This window comes from Macaca fascicularis, chromosome 15 (genome assembly GCF_037993035.2).
Source record: "Macaca fascicularis isolate 582-1 chromosome 15, T2T-MFA8v1.1".
In the NCBI taxonomy this organism is placed as follows: Eukaryota; Metazoa; Chordata; class Mammalia; order Primates; family Cercopithecidae; genus Macaca; species Macaca fascicularis.
This window is the reverse complement of record NC_088389.1, coordinates 17,597,298-17,615,087: the sequence shown is the minus strand read 5'-3', so window position 1 is coordinate 17,615,087 and position 17,790 is coordinate 17,597,298. Positions and strand designations below refer to the sequence as shown.

The 17,790-nt window shown below is 48.1% G+C and overlaps 1 protein-coding gene across 11 annotated transcripts in view; it reads left to right on the top strand.

The window, feature by feature from the left end:
* MVB12B (multivesicular body subunit 12B) overlaps positions 1-17,790 on the top strand; it is a 182,057-nt gene that overhangs the window by 83,361 nt on the left and 80,906 nt on the right. For 8 of the 11 annotated variants that reach the window (XM_065530059.2, XM_045373814.2, XM_074016536.1 and 5 more), the window contains one exon: positions 13,611-13,705. The exons of the other annotated variants lie outside the window; for them this stretch is intronic. In XM_065530059.2, the coding sequence (XP_065386131.1) occupies positions 13,611-13,705 (95 nt within the window). The remainder of the gene's footprint in view (positions 1-13,610; positions 13,706-17,790) is intronic. 11 annotated transcript variants of the gene reach the window in all.

The window sequence follows — 17,790 nt, the reverse complement described above, 5'->3', positions numbered from 1 at the left end:
CTTCAGATCCCACTGGGTGTGGACCCTGCGTTGTAAATGAAGCTGAAATCGCATCTGGTTACCCTTGAGCTCTGGGGTGAGGGCCAAGGAAGAACCCCCAAACCTTCCGAGGGGTGGTGAAGAAAAAGAATTGCCATTCAATGTATGTTAATGCGCATTGTTATTCTTTAACATTAAAATTCCACTAAAGTACTAATAATTACTGTTAATATCTTTCGGTGGAAACTTACAGTAAAGGAGCAGTAGTGGAAACAGTATTTAAAGGCGAGCTGCCGGCATGATAAGAATGCAAATAAGCGTTATTAGCCTAATGATTTTGCCGTCGCCATGGTTGTGCGGCAGCAGTGTTGTGAATATGTCATCCGGCACCCGTGAATTTGGAAAGTGTGTCAAAACACAACTTCAATTAGTTTGCTCTAATTATGGCTCTGGAGAGTTGGTAACTACATCACTCCTCATTAAAAGAGATTTTCTTATATGGATTAATATAATATACAAAGGAAAGTTTCAAAGTTCCCGATGCCATTCACTCCCCCCATGAATGAGCCAGGGCGGGCCTGATGGATCCGGATCCGGGGTCTGTGCCTGCATTGGGCCCAGGCAGGGGGCTGGGGCAGCTCCCTCCTTCTGCCTGGCGATCCACTTCCTGCTGAAAGTGGCCACTGCCAATGGAGCCTTTTCCACAGGAGGGTCAGTGAACCCATCACAGGCTTTTAAGGAGAAATGGCTAACCTGAAACTATCAGGGTGTTCCTCCTTCTCGGCTTCTAGGTGGAGGCTGGAAGCAGAAAGGTCTCTGGACCTACTGTGGTCCAGTCCCATGTGTGCACTCAGCCCTTGGCCCTGTCCTGGGTCCTTCGGGGAGATTGTGTGGGAAAATATGTTGGTTTTGGTCACGCAGAATCACATGGTATCTATGAAATGTTAGTAAAAGTCTTTTCAGATAGCAAAGGTGTACATTAACGAAATATCCAAGCTGACATATAATATAATGACAGTTCTAAATGCTGTCATTGAGCCTTGGCCATCTTGAAAGAAGAGAGTTCACATTTTCTTGTCCTGTTGTGGACTTTCCCCTCCCCGAGGACACCTGTCCTGCAGCGCCCACTTTCTCGAGTCCCACTCTGCAGGGTTTGGATGGCCACCTTGTCACCTTGCCTCAAGTCAGCCTCGTGGGACTGTTCCTTGAGCTTTGCTGCCCCCACCTCCGTCATTCTGCTGAGCCCCCGGCCACAGAGGCATGATGACTTCCATTGGGGGTGCTCAGTGATGCATTTTGAACCCAAGAGTTAAATTTTAGAATGCTGGTTGAGGAGGCCTGGGTTTTGGTTTTCCTCTGATTTAGCCACACAGTGCAGATGATCCAAAATACAGCCTTGAAAACATTTTTGTGGGCCTTGCGTGTTCTCTTTGTCATCACTTTTGATGAGTAACTGTGTGTGTGTGTGTGTGTGTGTGTGTGTGTGTGTGTGTTTGATGAGTCCCTTGGGCCTTCTTTACACCACTCACAGGCAGTGCTACTTTGAGTGAGTTTTATCACTCTCTGAGCCTATTTCTTCCTCTGTGAAATGGGGATAAAAATGCCTCCTTTGCAGGATTTGTCATGAGAATTAAATGGGGGGACACAGAAAGCACCACCCTGGTGCCCAGTGAGCACCCGTGCATGCTGGCTTTCTGTCTGTGTCCAGGGTTCAGTGCAGAACTTAGCCTAGCATGAGCAGGGCATCCCCTTAGACCTTTCCTTTGCCACCACGTGGCTCCTGCCCTGCTACAGTTGCAACTCCAGTCACCAGCACCCCCTCCAGTGCCTCACAGCATCAGAGACCGGGCGCAGGCATCCTCCCCTGCGGAGCTGGGACTAGAACGGCTGTGCTCACAGGTGAGCAGCTGGGAAGGGGTTAAGATAGTAATTGTGTAAGTCTTCCAGGCTTTCTCCCAGTTCTGCGATAATTTGATGAAGAACTTCACCCTAATTAAATATTCAAATTAGGAATAAGTGTCAATATGGCTTCCCATTGCCTGGAATGATGATTAATTGTATTCAAAACTCTAGTGGCCCACTGTAATCTAAACCTAACCGTTGTGCTTGATTATTTCTGCACCACACTTGCCATGTTTTCGTTTTAAGATTTAAACTAGTAATTGATTTGCCATATGCCATCAAGCTGCACGTACTTTATGCATTTAGGAACTTGGGGAGTTTGGAATTGTGATTTCCTTCGTCTTCAGTGGCAGCTTTTTTTTCGCTTGTCCAATGCCGAGTGATTTGGTTGTGTGTGTGTGTGTGCACGTGTGTGTATGTTGCCCATGAGGAAAACCCATTCTACAGTCAGGCTGGTAGGTTGGAGTTATATTGATCATGGCAAATGGGCTTCCTGAATGAAAAATGAACAGGTCTGTGTTTGCACGCACTTCAGGCCCCGTGTCATCTCAGTAAAACAACAACATAGCGTGGTGGAAAGAGCATTAATGCACATCCTAGCCCAGCCATTTTCTTCAGCTGTGTGACTTTGGGTGAGTTACTTAACCTCTCTGAACCGCTTTCCCCCATGTCTAGGGTACCGCTTCCCTTGCTGGGTTGTTTAGATTAGAGATGCGTATGAAGCATGAGGAACAGTGCAAGTGCCCTGTGAGTGGTAACTGCCATAGTCCTAAATAATTACAGGAGTGAAAATTCCAGGAGCAAAGCCTTCACGCCGGCCTCGCAGGAAAGCCACTCCCAGCCATGCAAGTCAAATCCCATTTCCTACCTCTCTGACTCCCGGAGCCTCCGTTGCCCATCCTTGGCTTTGTGACATCTCTTGGGCCACTGTCTAGACTCTGGAATTACTATTCCATTGCTCAGGCCTTTTCTCTCCGACCACAGTCTTTCCTTTTCGCAGGTGGGACCATGGCTCCCATGTCTCTAGATACCTCCCAGGGCCTAACGGGGTGCCTGGCCTGTAGTAGACTCTCAACAGATGTTTGTTGTTTTGGTTATTTCTTTTTCATGCCACTGTCTTAAAATTCAAGCCTATAACTGTATTGTCCTTTATGGCCTATCTTTTGATATTCAGAGCTTTTTACTTTGTGATATAGGAGATTTATGTTTGTGTTTCAGTTGACTTACAGATAAATTCCTAAAGGGGAAGATACAAGTTTCATTTGGTTTCTTAAACTGTCTTGGTGCCAGGCAGTGCCTAGCACACAGTAGGAGCACAATAAAAAAGTGCGCTCAGTCAGTCGCCACATCCTAATTATAGCAACCTTGTGTGCTTGTTGATACCGGTCCATCTCCCCTGGTAAGGGGTTGTGTTCCTTGGGTAATATTTGGAATTAAGTTTTAGGTCTAGGCATAGAAGGTTTATAAGATAGTGAATATAACTGTAGAGGAAATAGGTCTGTTTTAAGTTTGACAAAACCTTACTTGTCTTGGCTGGTGTCAATTACAAAACAAAACAAAAAAGCGACTCATCAGACTGTGAGAAATGATAGTAAACTTGGGGCATGGTGGTTTCTGTCTGAGGTTGGCTCCAAAATCAATATGAAAAGAAAAATCACCACCACTGAAAATATTTTAGAGCCTAGCGTGATTAAAATAACTGACTTTCTGTTTTAGTGGAACCAAGTTAGGAGAAAGAATTACAGTATCTCCTCACATCTCTGGGTCTTCACAGATCTCAATCGTAATTCAGAGCCTCACTTGGGAAACACAGGGGACTTGGAGCAGGAATCCTGGCTGTGAAGTCATTGAGGAGGATTCGAGTGTTAGTCGGGCCCTTCCAGCTGAAAATGATTCATTTTAATTACCTTCCAGGGCGATCCGATACCTGAGCATATGGTCTTTAAGAAATAAGGTTCCCCAAACTGTCAGCAAGTATGGGCAATGGTCAGGGACCTCTTTCTGACACCGTTGACCAGCCTTGGAGAGCGGGCACTCTAGAAGGTGCTTATTAAAATGCCAGCAGGTGCAGCAAAGGTCCCCTTCCCTGTGACTCCCGCACCCTGCTTGTGCCAGGTGTTTTATAAGAGCCTTTTTCTTCATTAAATGGCATTCATTAAGCACGTCCTTACACCTGGCACAGAAGCTGTGCGTCACAGATGACTTCTTCCCAGTGGTGTTTGCAGGAATAAAACGGAATTTCATTTAGCCATTTGCTGTGTTCTTCCCCTTCCTATCTTAACTTGACTTTTGTTTCTTCTGCTGCCCCCACAATCCATTCCTTTCCTTTGTACATGACCTCTGATCTTTGTCCACCAGCAGACACATTATATAGAAAACAAGATATCCTTTCAGCACCAAGCACCACCACCCTGGATGCTTTCATACGTGTGTCTCTTCTACTCTCCCAACCACATTGAGAAGCATTCTCCTAGTTTTTGCCATCTTTTTTTCCGATTAAAAGAAATAATTTCTCATCAAAAAAAAATTAACACTTAAAAAATAGGGAAGAGCAGTGGGGCAAATCCACACTCCCATCTTAGAGGCTTCTGTCATCAATACCATGAGCCTCTCCTGCCCCTCGGTCACCTCTGAGTTACTCCCTCCGGGCCCTTTGCTGTACCATAGCTTAGCTGTGTGTGCCCATGGAAAAAAAAATTGTCTTATGGGATTGTTTATAATACATCACTCTGCAACTTTGTTTTTGCTTGGCTTGTTTTTTGGTTTTGTTTTACTTAACAGCCATGTCTTTGGGAGTTGGCCATTTTTACAGAAAAACCTCTGGCTCTCTTCATCTATTCGTTTCATATAATACTTTGGTATTATATGAAAATTCCACATTTTATTAGCCTCCTCTTGTTGATGGTCACTGGGCTGCTCCCAGTCTGTTGCCATGACAAATGCTGCCCCAAGGCCCTGGTTCCTGTCCTTTCCTTCCACAGCTGAGATCATATTCCATACCCGGATCCCAAGCTTCTCACTCCAGCCCTCCCCACAAAGCCTGTAAACATGGTTTTATGTCTGCATAGTATTCTGAGTCAGACATTGTAACGTTATTTCCAGTTTTTGAGGAGACCGTCATAATTAAGAGCATGAATTGTGTAATTTGCCCCATCGGCATTCAGATCCAAGCTCCTGCACACTCTGTGTTCAAGTCCAAGCTGTATCCAGCAGACAGGCAAGCTGTGGAGCCCCTCTGAGACACCTGTGGAGTGGGGGTGCTCTCAGCACCTCACTGTAGGATAGGGTTGGGGATCATAAGATGCATATGACAGGTACCCGCTGTAAACAAATCAACCGATGCTGTTTTTAAATTTTCTTAAATAGGTCATTTCCCACATTTCAGGTTCTTTCCTCAAATTTCAAAAACGGAAGAATAAATGCTGGTCCTTTTGTCCCATTACTTCCCCATTCTTAAGTCTTAAATTCGAATCATCTGGAATGTATTACTGTGTTTCTCCTAGAGAAGGTGACATGAATAATCTTCTGTTGTTGTCTTCCTGCACAAAAGACAACTTGAAGTAGTACAAAATTGCTGAATCACAACTATTTTCACCTTCAAAACTCGGCGGCTACATCGTCTTCCAGCATTTAGTATGGCAGAGGAAAAGTCTGAAATCACCATCAGTATTTGCCAGGATGAATCCTCTTTTCATTGCATTTTCTGGAATACTGTGAACCCCATTGGTTGTGTGTGTGTGTGTGTGTGTGTGTGTGTGTGTGTATAAGGGGTGGGAGATAAAAGTGGCAGCTGCCTCTGACTGTGAATGCACCTCTGCCTTGCTAGTCACCACTCCCTCGACGTTGCCCTTTGACAGTCTGGGAGGACAGCAGGCACTGCAGCTGCCTGGGCAGAGCCGTCTTCATTATATGTGGCCACTGGGTCCACAAGATTAATGGTAACATTTTAAAAATTCACACAGACCTGGAATCAGCACTAGAAAATACAGATTTAAATTAACAAGGAAAAAGCAGACTCCCATCAAAGGAAATAAATCGTGCTGGCAACTATTGTCACATAATAAAATGTATTCTATAACTGAAGGGCTTTTATATGGAGCTGTCTGCAGCTTAGTGGCCATGTTAATTGAATAAGGTGCCTAAGACTGACTTGGGGGAAAAAATGAAATTCCCCTCAGCATCTATTTAGCTGGAGCCGTCATCGTTGGCAGCATGTGCTTGCTGACCTATTTGTTTCAGAACAGCCAGTCCCTCCGCAGAGAGACGTGATGGCCACCAGAAGCAGCAGGGTGAGCCCTGTCTCCTCCGGGCAGTTCTGTGGACAGGGGGAAGGGGGGGAAAGCTTGGTAACGCTCCCCGAGGATTTAGGGACTGTTCTAGTTATAATTCTCCAGTGACCAAACAGATTTTGGAAGAATAATCCATCATTTGAGTCAAGTGGCAGAAATGGTTGTCCTCTGATGAACAGCCCTTGCTCCAGGGGTCTAAGACCTACTGGGGAAGGTGCCAGAAGGCCTTCACCTCCAGGCACTATCCTAAGTAGAGACAGTTTCTCAAGACTTTGAGTCTCCTTCTCCTTAGTCTATGGGGGAGCTTTATGAACTCTCCTAAAATCTAAACTCACGAATCTGCCTATAGAGTGGTCAACTTCGGGGCCACTAAAATGACTCCACTGAAACTGCTGTCCATGGGTGCACCAGGCACCATCATTCTCGTGGACCTCTTGGGGTTTTTTAAAATTATTATTTTTATCTATTTATTTATTTTGAGACTGGATTATGAAACTGACTAATTTTGGGGTTTTTTTTTTGTGTTTGTTTTTTTTTTTTTGGTAGAGTCGGGGTTTTGCCATGATGCCCCAGGCTGGTCTCGAACTCCTGGGTTCAAGCGACCCACTCGCCTCAGCCTCCCAAAGTTCTGGGATTACAGGCGTGAGCCCCCACTCCCGGCCGACCTCTCGGTTTTGTTTGATGCTGTTGAGCACCTGCTCATTCTTATAACTCCCTGGCTGGGAGCTGCAGAAGAGGTGAGCGTCTGATGCCCGTGGCCTAGTGCAGCTCCTGGTCTCTTGCTTCCTCCCTCCTCCAGGTACAGGGTCGTAATTGGGGCCTTCCTTCAGTCTCCTTAGACAGTTCAGCCTGTCCATTCTCATTAACCAGAGGCATTTGTATGGGAAAGAAGTCAAAGAGTGTTGGGTTAACTGACCACAATTGCAAGCATTAAAATAAGGATTTTCTGTCTATGGATGCTAGTCCACAGACACTGGATGCTATGGTCATAGGCACAGGCACAGACCAATAAAGAGTCTTTGAAAATGTTTTAAAAGACAGCCAAATATTTCATGAAACGGTGGTACCACAATTTTTTTAACCTGTCCTCCACTGTTTGATGGTTCATCTGATTCTAGCTTTTGGCTTTATAAGCAGTGCCGTGATGAATTTATTGTTTACGTAAAAATATCATGAATCAGAAATAGTTGCATTTTCCAAGCCATTAACCAACCCAGTCGTGAGGATGAGAAGGAGAGAAGTGACAAGGCTTCCTGGAAGTTTCCCCGAACTATCCCTATTGTAAGTCAGAATCAGATCAACAAGTAGATAATCTTAGAGGATTTTCCCTAACATTTGTTAAGCACTCATTGTGTCCTGGGCATTGTTCTCACGCCTGGGGACGTGGTGGGAAGAAAAGGCGTGATGGAGATCATGTTCTGGTTATACGAACACAAGTCAGACAGCCCGATGGAGTGGAAGGGCACCGCAGGGAGGAGGCAGGTATTATAAGAGTGGGTATGGGGGTGCCTCCTCAGAAGGGTGGCCTGACTGGGGAGGGAAGCCAGCCGCTGAGGTCTGGGGACAGTGGCAAGTGCAAAGGCCCTGAGGCAGAAACAAGAGCAGGGGCTGGAGGGACCAAAGCAGCTACTGAGGTTGGCGGACGTGAATGCAGGGAGGGTGGACAAGACACGGTCAGAGAGGAGGGAGGGGCTAGAGCTGGCAGCACCTCTCAACCGTGGGCGGGTTTGGATTTCATCCTGATGCAGAGGAAAGGCGCCACGGGTTCTGTTGCGGTGCTACACGGAGGCCCTCGTGAGCCGGACTCTCAAATAATGCCAGGGTGGCAAGAATGGGGAGAGTCGGAATAAGATTGAAGCTCGCGTGCTTGTATGTGCTCACACATGCCTGGTTCCGTGCTGTCAACCCTGCCTGGATGGTGGCCCTCTGTGCCCTGGGAGGGAACGCACCCTTGCCAAAGGCCATGTGGCTCCCTGGTGCTAGCGCTGGAATTTGGACCCACATCCAGCAGACTCGGGGCACTGCCCTTAACCACTACAACTGGTTTGCCTCCCTGGGTGTGCATTCGGGCCATTGGTCGTCCAGCTCTGTATATTTCCCTGTAACCTGTCGGGATCACTGAGCTAGTGGGCGGCAGAGGTGTCATGTCCCTGGCATCACTGATTTCAAAAGGGCCTTCAGGAGGGACCCTGTGGCCCGGATTTAGTCGTCTCATTTTATATACCCGATAGTGAAGCTGAATTGGGGTAACTCTGACGTAGCAATAACCACCTCCGGAGAACACATGGACTGACCTCTTCATTCATTCCTGGCTTTCCCTTCATCAACTTTACCTCCCAGGGCCTCACTTTCCTATTCTGTTAAATGAGAATAATTACTCCTATCTAAAAAGGTTGCTGAGGGGATGAGGCCGGGTGATATATCGAGGCCCCCCAGCCCAGGTCCTGGCAGGTGGGGCTCCACCCCACACTGGGGAACTGGAATCTCATCTCGCCTGAGACCCAGCTGATGGCAGAGCCTTCCTCCTTGTCTCTCACTTTCAGACTAATCTGACACCAAAGCACCCCTTGGCCACGTCTCCTTCAGCAGGTGACTTGTCCTGTTTAACCACAGGTCACCTGTCCCTGGGGCCCAAACTGTTCATTCTCATTAATGGGAAGCCTTGATGTGCCTTTCTGTCCTGTCCCCATGTCCCCTGCTTCCTGTGTCCAGGAACAGTGGAAGCAGAAATGCAGGGGAAGCTATTTGCTGTGTAGGGAGGAGCCCTTCTCCCTAAAGCTTTTTCTGCCCAGGGGGCCTTCCCACCTGCTACTCTCTGACTGCCGTCCCTTACCCACTCTTGCATCAGCTACTTTAGCTGGAGTATTCAGTAACCTGATTTCAATTCAGCAGATCCCTACTGAGCAGTTATTCTGCAAAAGATACAGTCAGCCTGTGACTCGAATCCTCTTTTAATTTCACATTTGCTGCATCAGGCACACATTGTCTATAGTGTATGAACAGAAACTTTCTTTTTTTTCCCTCTTGTAAATTCCTGGTTGCTGCTGCTGCTGATTTCTTCTTACCCATACCGGCTTTCCTCCATAATGGAGAGGTGAGATTCAGGGTATACAACAGAGACCCCTGGAGTCTAATTGGGAAAATACACACAGGGAGAAATGAAATGATAGAGACTAACAGCAGTTCATGTCAAAAAAGAAACCCACAAGTTTTCGTGGGCCAACTGCAGCACTTGATTTGGTCAACAAATGGTCAGTAATTGTCTACCCTGTGACAAAAAAGTATCCCAGAAAATGAAGTACAAAATTGATGATATTTGGCCCTGCTCCTGAGGAGGTCACAATCACATTGGGGACAATTTTGTATCAGATGACCAAAGTGTCTTGTGACACCTGGAGTGGGGTGAGAGAAGACACTCGGGCATCCAAGTCAGTCTGGGGCAAGCCCAGGAAAGGTTTTACCAAAGAGGGGATGGTTGGGTGGGATCTTGAAGTATGAATAGGAGTTTGGAGAGTAGGTAAGGAAGAATGGAGATTCCTAGGAAGAGGGAGTGGCATGGATAAAGAATCAGTCCTAGGCATGAGAAAAACAAGGCCTGTTCAGAGATTAACAAGGCTTCCACTCTTCCTGGAGGAGAGGGGAAGTAAGTAGTGGCAAGAGGCACAATCTGGAAGCGGGGCTGGTGTGCCGGCGATGTGGAAGTGTGTGGAGGGAGAAGACAGCTAAGCCAGGAACCTTGCAAACAGCAACCTCGCAAAGGTTGGAGGTGAAGTGGGAGTTGGGGCGGGAGTGGTGGGCAGAAAGAATCATTTCCAGTGAAGGAAGAGAACTTGGGGCAGGGGGTGAGTTGCAGGGCGAGTCACGGAAAATCTGAGGCCCTGGAGGGACAATCAAGTTTGGTCCCAGACATCAGTATTGCATGGGGCAGCTTGAGAGCCGGGCCCCTTGATTTCTCTGTTGTTCATATACTTTTTTGTTGTTGTTATTGCTCATATATATCTTTTAAGTCCTAAATTTCCCCAAAACTGTCCATTTAGCGGGTGTGTGGCAAGTCATGTTGACAGGAATGAAGTCTCTGCACAAAGTAGGTGGTGAATAATTGTAGGCTCGTGATCATTTGCTGCTACCATTCCCATCCCCACTGGCATCTTAGTTTTATTTCCTCACTCTCCCACAGACGGGCAGGGTTTTGAAATTGTAAATTGGATCTTGGCACATTTCTGCTTAAAAATCCTTCCAGAGAAAGGCAGAACCGATGCTGGGCTCCACGTGGCCTGGCCCCACCTTCTTCCTGGCCTTCTAGGCCTGGCAACCCTGGCTTCCTCCTAAGTCTGGAGGAAGTCAGACTCCCCACAGAGCCTCAGATGCACACCCCTCCTCCCTGCTGCATCTCTCTGATTTCTGCCTATCTTCAGTTCCCACCTCAATGTCCCTTCCTCCGGGAAGCCTTCCAGGGAGCCTCCTCCTACCCTGCCCTTCATAGCACTTGAGTCTTCCCACTTTCCATAGGAAATTATCACACTCGTAAGCAAGTGTTCAGGTAACTTTATGGATATTTTCGTATCCCCCTGCCTGTCCTGCCACCACTGAGTCCCCCGTAGATCTGTGTTGATGCATATTTGACCACCCAACAGCTCAGCCGGCCCCATTTTCTCCTCTGCCTCCTGGCTGTCCTCTTTGCCATCATCCATGTCCACCTGGCTCCCAAAGTTCTGCTAATGCTCCTGCCTCCTCTGTGAGCCTCCCTGAATGCTTCTAGCCCCTGGAGTATTTACTAGACTGCACAGATCGCTCTGCATCCTTGTTAGGTTGCGTGCATCTTTTTAGGGCTTTGGAGGCTTAGAAATCTTAGTCTGGCAAAATGAAGCAAAATACTTTCCTGGCTCCTGGAAATTCCCTCACTGGTACAGTGAGTGCAGTTACAGCACCTAACCCTAGATCCTTTTGGTCACACACACAAGGCCCTGTGCTCAGAAGGGCCCCACCATGGGTTTAATGCTCTGCTGTTGCCGTCTTGAAATTCTTGATAGCATTTGAATAAGGGCCCCATGTTATCAACACACCCTGGGCCGCGCATAATGTGTAACTGCTCCCATACCTGCCTCGAGGGGCGTTGTGAGGAGCCACAGGAGGATGTGTGACACCTGCAGTCCCAGGGCTGGCACCTGGTGATGCTCTCAGCAGGGTCACCTGTCATCATTTCAGTTCTGCTCAACCACAACCACAGTCGATAATTCACTCTTCTGTTTGCTCAGCTTCATTGACTAAGTGCTGTGGTCAGAGACATTGATGAACTGCTGAGAACCCTTCTACAGCTGCTCGTCACCCTCGCAGGGTTCCCAGGCCTGGCCAGCCTTCAGATTCACCGCTGGAGCTTGTTCAAAGTAGATTTCTGGGCTGCACCCAGCCAGGCCCACGGGATCGGACTCCCCAGGGTCAGGGCCTCTGAGTCTGTGTCGTAGCAAGTTCCCAGGTGACTGACGCCTTCATTAATGCCATGACGGGAGTTTAGGAACCTCCATCCTAGGAGTTTGAACCCAAGCCTCTTGCAATGGTGTTTGGCGCCCTTTCCATCTGGCCCTGGCTGCATTTCTAGCTCCGCTTCCGACGTGTGCCCTAACCCTATGGGGAAGTGCTGGCTCTCTCGGACTCCCCGGTGGGTGCCTTTCACTCCTGTAACATCCCTGAGGGGTCCTGAAGCCCCATTCCCTTTAGCAGAATATATTGTTCCTTCTTTTCATGTTTACCAGCACTCAGTTTTTCTTGTTCCCCGAGCACATGTCACATTGCACTGTGATTTGTTTCTGCACCTTTATTCCCTGCAGCCTGAGCTGAGGGAGCTCACCTCTGTACCCTTAGTTAGCAGCAGTAACAAAGAATATTCAGGTTCCCTCCATGCAAGCCAGTGCACCCAGTGGACACGTTTACTGTGCATGTGTCTGCTGGTTCCCCGAAGCCCCGAGCATACGGTTGGTGCTTGGTTCAGCCTGGCTGGGCCGTGGCTGAGTGTCCGCCATGAGCTCTCACTGTGCGACTGGCAGACCCAATGCCTTCACAGCCCTTGGTGGTCACCTTGCCCCTGGAAGGGTCATTCCGCTTCCAGCTCAATCCTGGACCTGTGGGAAGATCCCCTCCCTGGAGAGCCTTTCCTCCCAGGACCCCTTTTTTTTTTTTTTTTTTTTTTTGAGACAGAGTTTTGCTCTGTTGCCCAGGCTCGAGTGCAATGGCATGATCTCAGCTCACTGCAACCTCTGCCTCACAGGTTCAAGCGATTCTCCTGCCTCAGCTTCCAGAGTAGCTGGGATTAGTAGAGACAAGGTTTCACCATGTTGGCCAGGCTGGTGTCAAACCCCCCCAACCTCAGGTGATCTACCCGCCTCGGCCTCCCGGAGTGCTGGGATTACAGGCGTGAGCCACCGCGCCCGGCCCTGCCAGGAGTGTCTATGCACAGCAGTCATTCTAGAAGGTCACACATGTGCTGTGTGAAAAAGGCACCCAGTGATTGACGGCTTACTTTATGTGATAAGCGTTCCCTCCACCAGTCTCTTCCTTTTCGGAAATGTCGGGTGTGGCCACAGGTTAGGCTCTGAGCTATTGCAGCACAACCTCCAGTCATCCCACCAAGAGGTTTTGTTCTTGTTTTTTCCCCCGGACCTGTTGGGTTTTAAATATTTTCCTATTCGTTTAATTTTTCTTTTCAGCATTCACTACAGGCAGCTGGTGACCATGCCAAATGGATTGTTTACTTTTGACTAAATGCTCACTTAGGCTGTGTGTTCTTTGTAAGCTTTAATGGCTCACGCCTGAGCCATCAAAGACCGTGCTGTGTCTGTCTGGAAGGTGCTTTCCTGAGCACCTACTGTGTGCGCTGCCTGAGGGGGAACACACAGACACAGCAGTTGAGAGCTATGTGCCATTCTGATTTTCAGAGGTCATTAGTCTCCTGAACTCATAAGGCAGTAGTAATTCCCAACACCTTTATTTACAAAGGGCTTCATGTGCAGTGATCCTCAGCAGCCCTGCGGTGTAGGAATGGAAGCATTTGCATGGCTCCTGGAATAAACCAAGGCTGGTGTTCAGTGCCTGGGTGTTACGGTCCCACTGGTGCATTTTGCCCAGTGGGCAGAGATCTGGATCAAACCGCCACCCCACAGAGTATCTTGGGCCTGCTGTAAGGCTTGGGACATACTTTCTTCCTCTTGGATGTCCTTTCTAGTATGGGGAAAAAAAGGTGGCTGTGATATCTAGAAACTTTCAAATTCCTTGAGAGGACTTGAGCCCGGTGGAGGAGTCACGCTTGATTGAGAAGGAGGCGCTGGCCAGAGCCACCATCTCCGCCCGCTGCTCTGTGCTGCATTTCAGCTGTTGATGGTGTCAGTGCTTCCTGAGTCTTGCGGAATGCTCCTGTAACCTCCTTTCTCTCCTCCTTCTGTTCCTCAGGCACATCTCTCTAACACTTCCTGCCACCTTCCGAGGCAGGAACAGCACGCGGACGGACTACGAGTACCAGCACTCCAATTTGTATGCCATATCAGGTACGTGGAGCCACTGTGCAGGCCAGCTACGGAGTCTGCGTCCCGGGCACCACCTCCTTCCACACGTTCTCTGCCTTCTCATGGGATCTGTCTGCCTTACCTCTCTTTTCTTCCCTGCAAGAGGCCTGTTCCCTGCAGGGACCAGGCCTTCCCTTTCCTTTGTGTCGCCTCGGAACTTAGAGAAGGGCCAAATACTCAGCATGTTTTGAAACTAATGATGAAAAACAATGTGTGGATTTCACAGACTTGAAGGGAGGTTTCCAGAGAATACTCGCCACATTGTTCACCTGCCAGACCCCGGCAGGCTTCCCACGGGGCCTCGAGAGCAGCGCCGAGCTGAGCCCTGGTCGGCTCACCCTCCCATATCCAAGTCTGTCCTCACCTCTCATTTCTCACAGCCAGGTTTGTGGCCAGCGGGTACACTGGCGGTCTCCCCTCACACCCCTGGAGCATGAGTCTGTGGTTTCTGAACTCGGCCTTGAAATTGATAGTGTTACCTTGGCAGGAACTTCATCAGTCCTAGTTTTCCTTTTCACCTTCACCCAGGGAGGGGAAAACTTACAAGCCTTATTACAGAATTGAGATTCATTAGGTGCTTGGCAGCACAGGTGACTTGCTAAGAGCCAAGGAAACCCACAAACTCGCCTCCGATTATCCTGGGCCGCCAGTCAGGGGTGTTTGTATGTAAGGGGAAAGTGGCAAATCGGTGCCACTTACCAGCACACACCCTTAATGGTGAGTGGCATTTTGAACACAGGAACATGGCATTCATTCATGTACCATAATGAATCGGTTATTTAAAAGGTGATCTTTTTTCTAAAAATTGCAACTACAGGTTACTAAATAGATGAAATAGAACAATGGCATAATTCTTGTCAGTATTAGTTTTTCTCGTTATGATCACTCCCTAATAGGTTTGGAAGTATAAGCAAAAGCCAGTTGTTCCATTACTGGGTGACATTCCTGCTGGGAAGGGGAGGAACAGGGATGTTCTTAAGCCCCCGTCCCTGGCTCCACTCCAGGAGCCAGGCTCTCCAAGGGGAGAGCGAACGTGTTTGTCTAAAAACAGCATCTCCAGGGAGAATTTCTTTTGTGCTGTGGCTATTTCAGCAGAGTCGACAAGGAGCATAACAAGTGTGGAAAGATGACCTATTTTGTAGAAAAGCTGAATATTTCCCCAGATGCTTAGTGGCATAGAGGTGCAGAACAGGCCTGTGGAATCCGGCAGGGCGCCCCCATTCAGAATGCACACAAGGGAAGCTCCATCAAAACGGATGACTTTTTTTCTGCAGCTCGCAAATCTTTTTCCAGCCACAGCGTTCGGCTACACCCACTTTACCTGTGTTCTCTGATGGCTTTCCCAGCTGTTGGCGTTTCTGCAGGAAAGAGCCACGGAGTGAAATCTCCTATGGTTTGGCAGGAACACCGCTGTCTGCCTCTGGACCGCTGCTTCCTCGCCCCGCAGCTTTGATGAGGTGTTGTCTGGGTTCATTTCAGCTGTTAGTTTAGCAATACCAAGGTAACAGCCTCAAGACACAGGGGAAGCCATTCAGAAACTTCCTGTTACATTTATGTAAGTGGCAGTCAATTGGATTTTATCTTCCAAACAGAGGTAGTCGAGGCTGCAGCCCCCGGCAGCAGGCAGTTTCAGGCCTCCTCAGCGGCTGCAAGCACCAAATTGCTCTGCCAGGGTCTAGGACCGCTTCGTTGTGTTGCTGCCAGAAATACCCTGCAGGACCTGCTGGCTCCAGAAGGCCTGCAAGCTCAGCACTGGGCAACTATGGTGCAACTGGGAAGCCTGCCCGCCCACCCACTGGCAGCCTGCCTGCGAGTCGTTCTGGCTAGGAGGGAGCAGAGACCACCCCCCTCACCCCCATATGAACGGTATTTGGCACCGAGTGGCCTATCTCAGTTTGGTATTGTGAAGTTAGGGTTTCCACTGGTTTCTTCCAAAAACAGTTAAGGCAAAGTGTGCCCCAGACCCTAGCCCTTGCCCAGTACCGATGCCTTGATAGCTGGAGTTCTGCTGATAATGAAATGAATCATCAAACCGTTCTGCCTCTGAACTGGCCCTGGCACAGGTTCACTGCAGACTTCAGGAGCTGAGCCTTTGGTGCAGACTCCTGGCGTGCCCTGTGTCCCTCCTGAAGACATTCGATTACTGCTCCCTTAGTGTTCCGTCCCTTCCTAAGAGAAGTAGATTTCAAAACAGTGTAATTAGAAATTTGAAAAACAGCCCACACTTAACGTGTATGTATGGTTGTTGAAGTGTATTAACTTTTAAATGTTCGCTCAGTGGTATACCTGCTAGTAGATCCCTTTTCCTGTATCTTTCACTAAGACAGTTGCTCCCACCATGCCTGCTAAGGGTGAGACATGGCGCATAGTTGCAAGAGACACCAGTGGAGACGATATGTAGACCCATCCCTGGCACACAGCAGTGCTCGTGATGTGGTCATGGAAGGAAGGAAGAGATGAAGGAAAGCATTTAGCCCCCTGTCTGCCTTGCACAGGAGTACCCTCCCAGACCCCTGGGCCAGGTAGCCATCCTGATTTGCTGCTTGAATGCCTGCGGTGTCTGGGACCACCACCTCCTACCAGCCCACCCATCCCTGTGAGATGCTTCCTCGTTAAGATGGGCTCTGTCTTCCTGTTTTTTCACATCCACCCAGCGATTTGAGATACTGCGCATTCTGCCGGCCAAAATCTGCCAGGTGTTCTACACAGTCCAGTCATATCTCTCTCTTGACCACAGAAGTGGGATGAGGAGCTCTTTCTAACTCAGTCCTGAAATCCTGAGATACTTGTGGCCTGCGCTCTGCTCTCTTGTACCCTAATCCAAACGGCCACGAAGCCAGCATCCATCCTCACACTTGTCCTAGCAGTATCTCCTAGAAAATACAGATGTGCAAAAAGATTTATCCACAAGGATAAGCACTGCCACTTCTCAAAAATAATACTTCAAGACAGGGGCGAGAGGTGGATAGATCTTAAATGCCCCAAACAAAGACGAATGCTTAAATTACAAAACAACCATACAGTAGCCTTAACTTTTCAGCCATCCAGAAGTGATGACTTAGATTAAAAGATATATATGAATATTGTTAAGTGGAAAGAAAAACAGGTAACAAGTCAGAATGTGCAGTGTGATCTCATTTTAAAAATTACATCTAAGCTGGGAGTGGTGGTACATGCCTGTAGTCCCAGCTACTCGGGAGACTTAGGAGGGAAAATCCCTTGAGGCCAGGAGTTCGAGGCTGTAATGCGCTATTATGATGGCCTTTGGAAATAGCTGTGCACTCCTGCCTGGGGAACATGGATCTTGTCTCTTAAAAAAATTAATTAATTTTTTTAAATTAACAAAAAATACATCTAAAGGTCTGGAAAGGTCCACGCCTAAGTGTTTATAGTGATTTTCTTGGGACTTTCCTCTTTTTTTGGCCTCTTTGCAGTTACTCATTTTCCATAATAGCATGTGTTGCTTTTACAGTAAGAAAAAATATAGACCTGATGTGAACGTGTCATGTTCTTGGTAAACCCTGCTGGCCTGCAGGATCACCATTTTCTCCTGAGCGCTCACGAGCCGCCTCTGACTCATAATATGCTTTCAAAGTTTACTGCAGATCATTTCCAGACCACAGATCAATAATTTTCTTATTGTCACTTTTAGAAAATATGATTTTTTTTCCCCTGTTATCCAGTCCCCTGAAATCACCTTTTCACTCGAGTTCCTCAGAGATCACTGTCTGTAATTCCAGCACCATCCTTTACATCCTGCTGTCCCTCTGGATGTGGACTGGTCAGGCAAGCAGTGGGCTGCTCCAGCCACCTCCCTGCCTTCCTTGCTCTTCACGTTCCCCATCACTGTGTCGCTCTGTAGGGTTTGAAGATGGTTTTCCCTAAAAAGATAAAATGATGGTCGCTTGGCTTGGCTCACTCTGTTATCCATCTGGATTAGGGTTGGCAAACTAAAGCCTATGGCCCAATCCCATCCACAGCCTGTTTTGTATGACCTGCAAGCCAAGGATGGTTTTAATATTTTTAAATAGTTGGACAAAAATAAAAAGAGTAATATTTAGGGACAT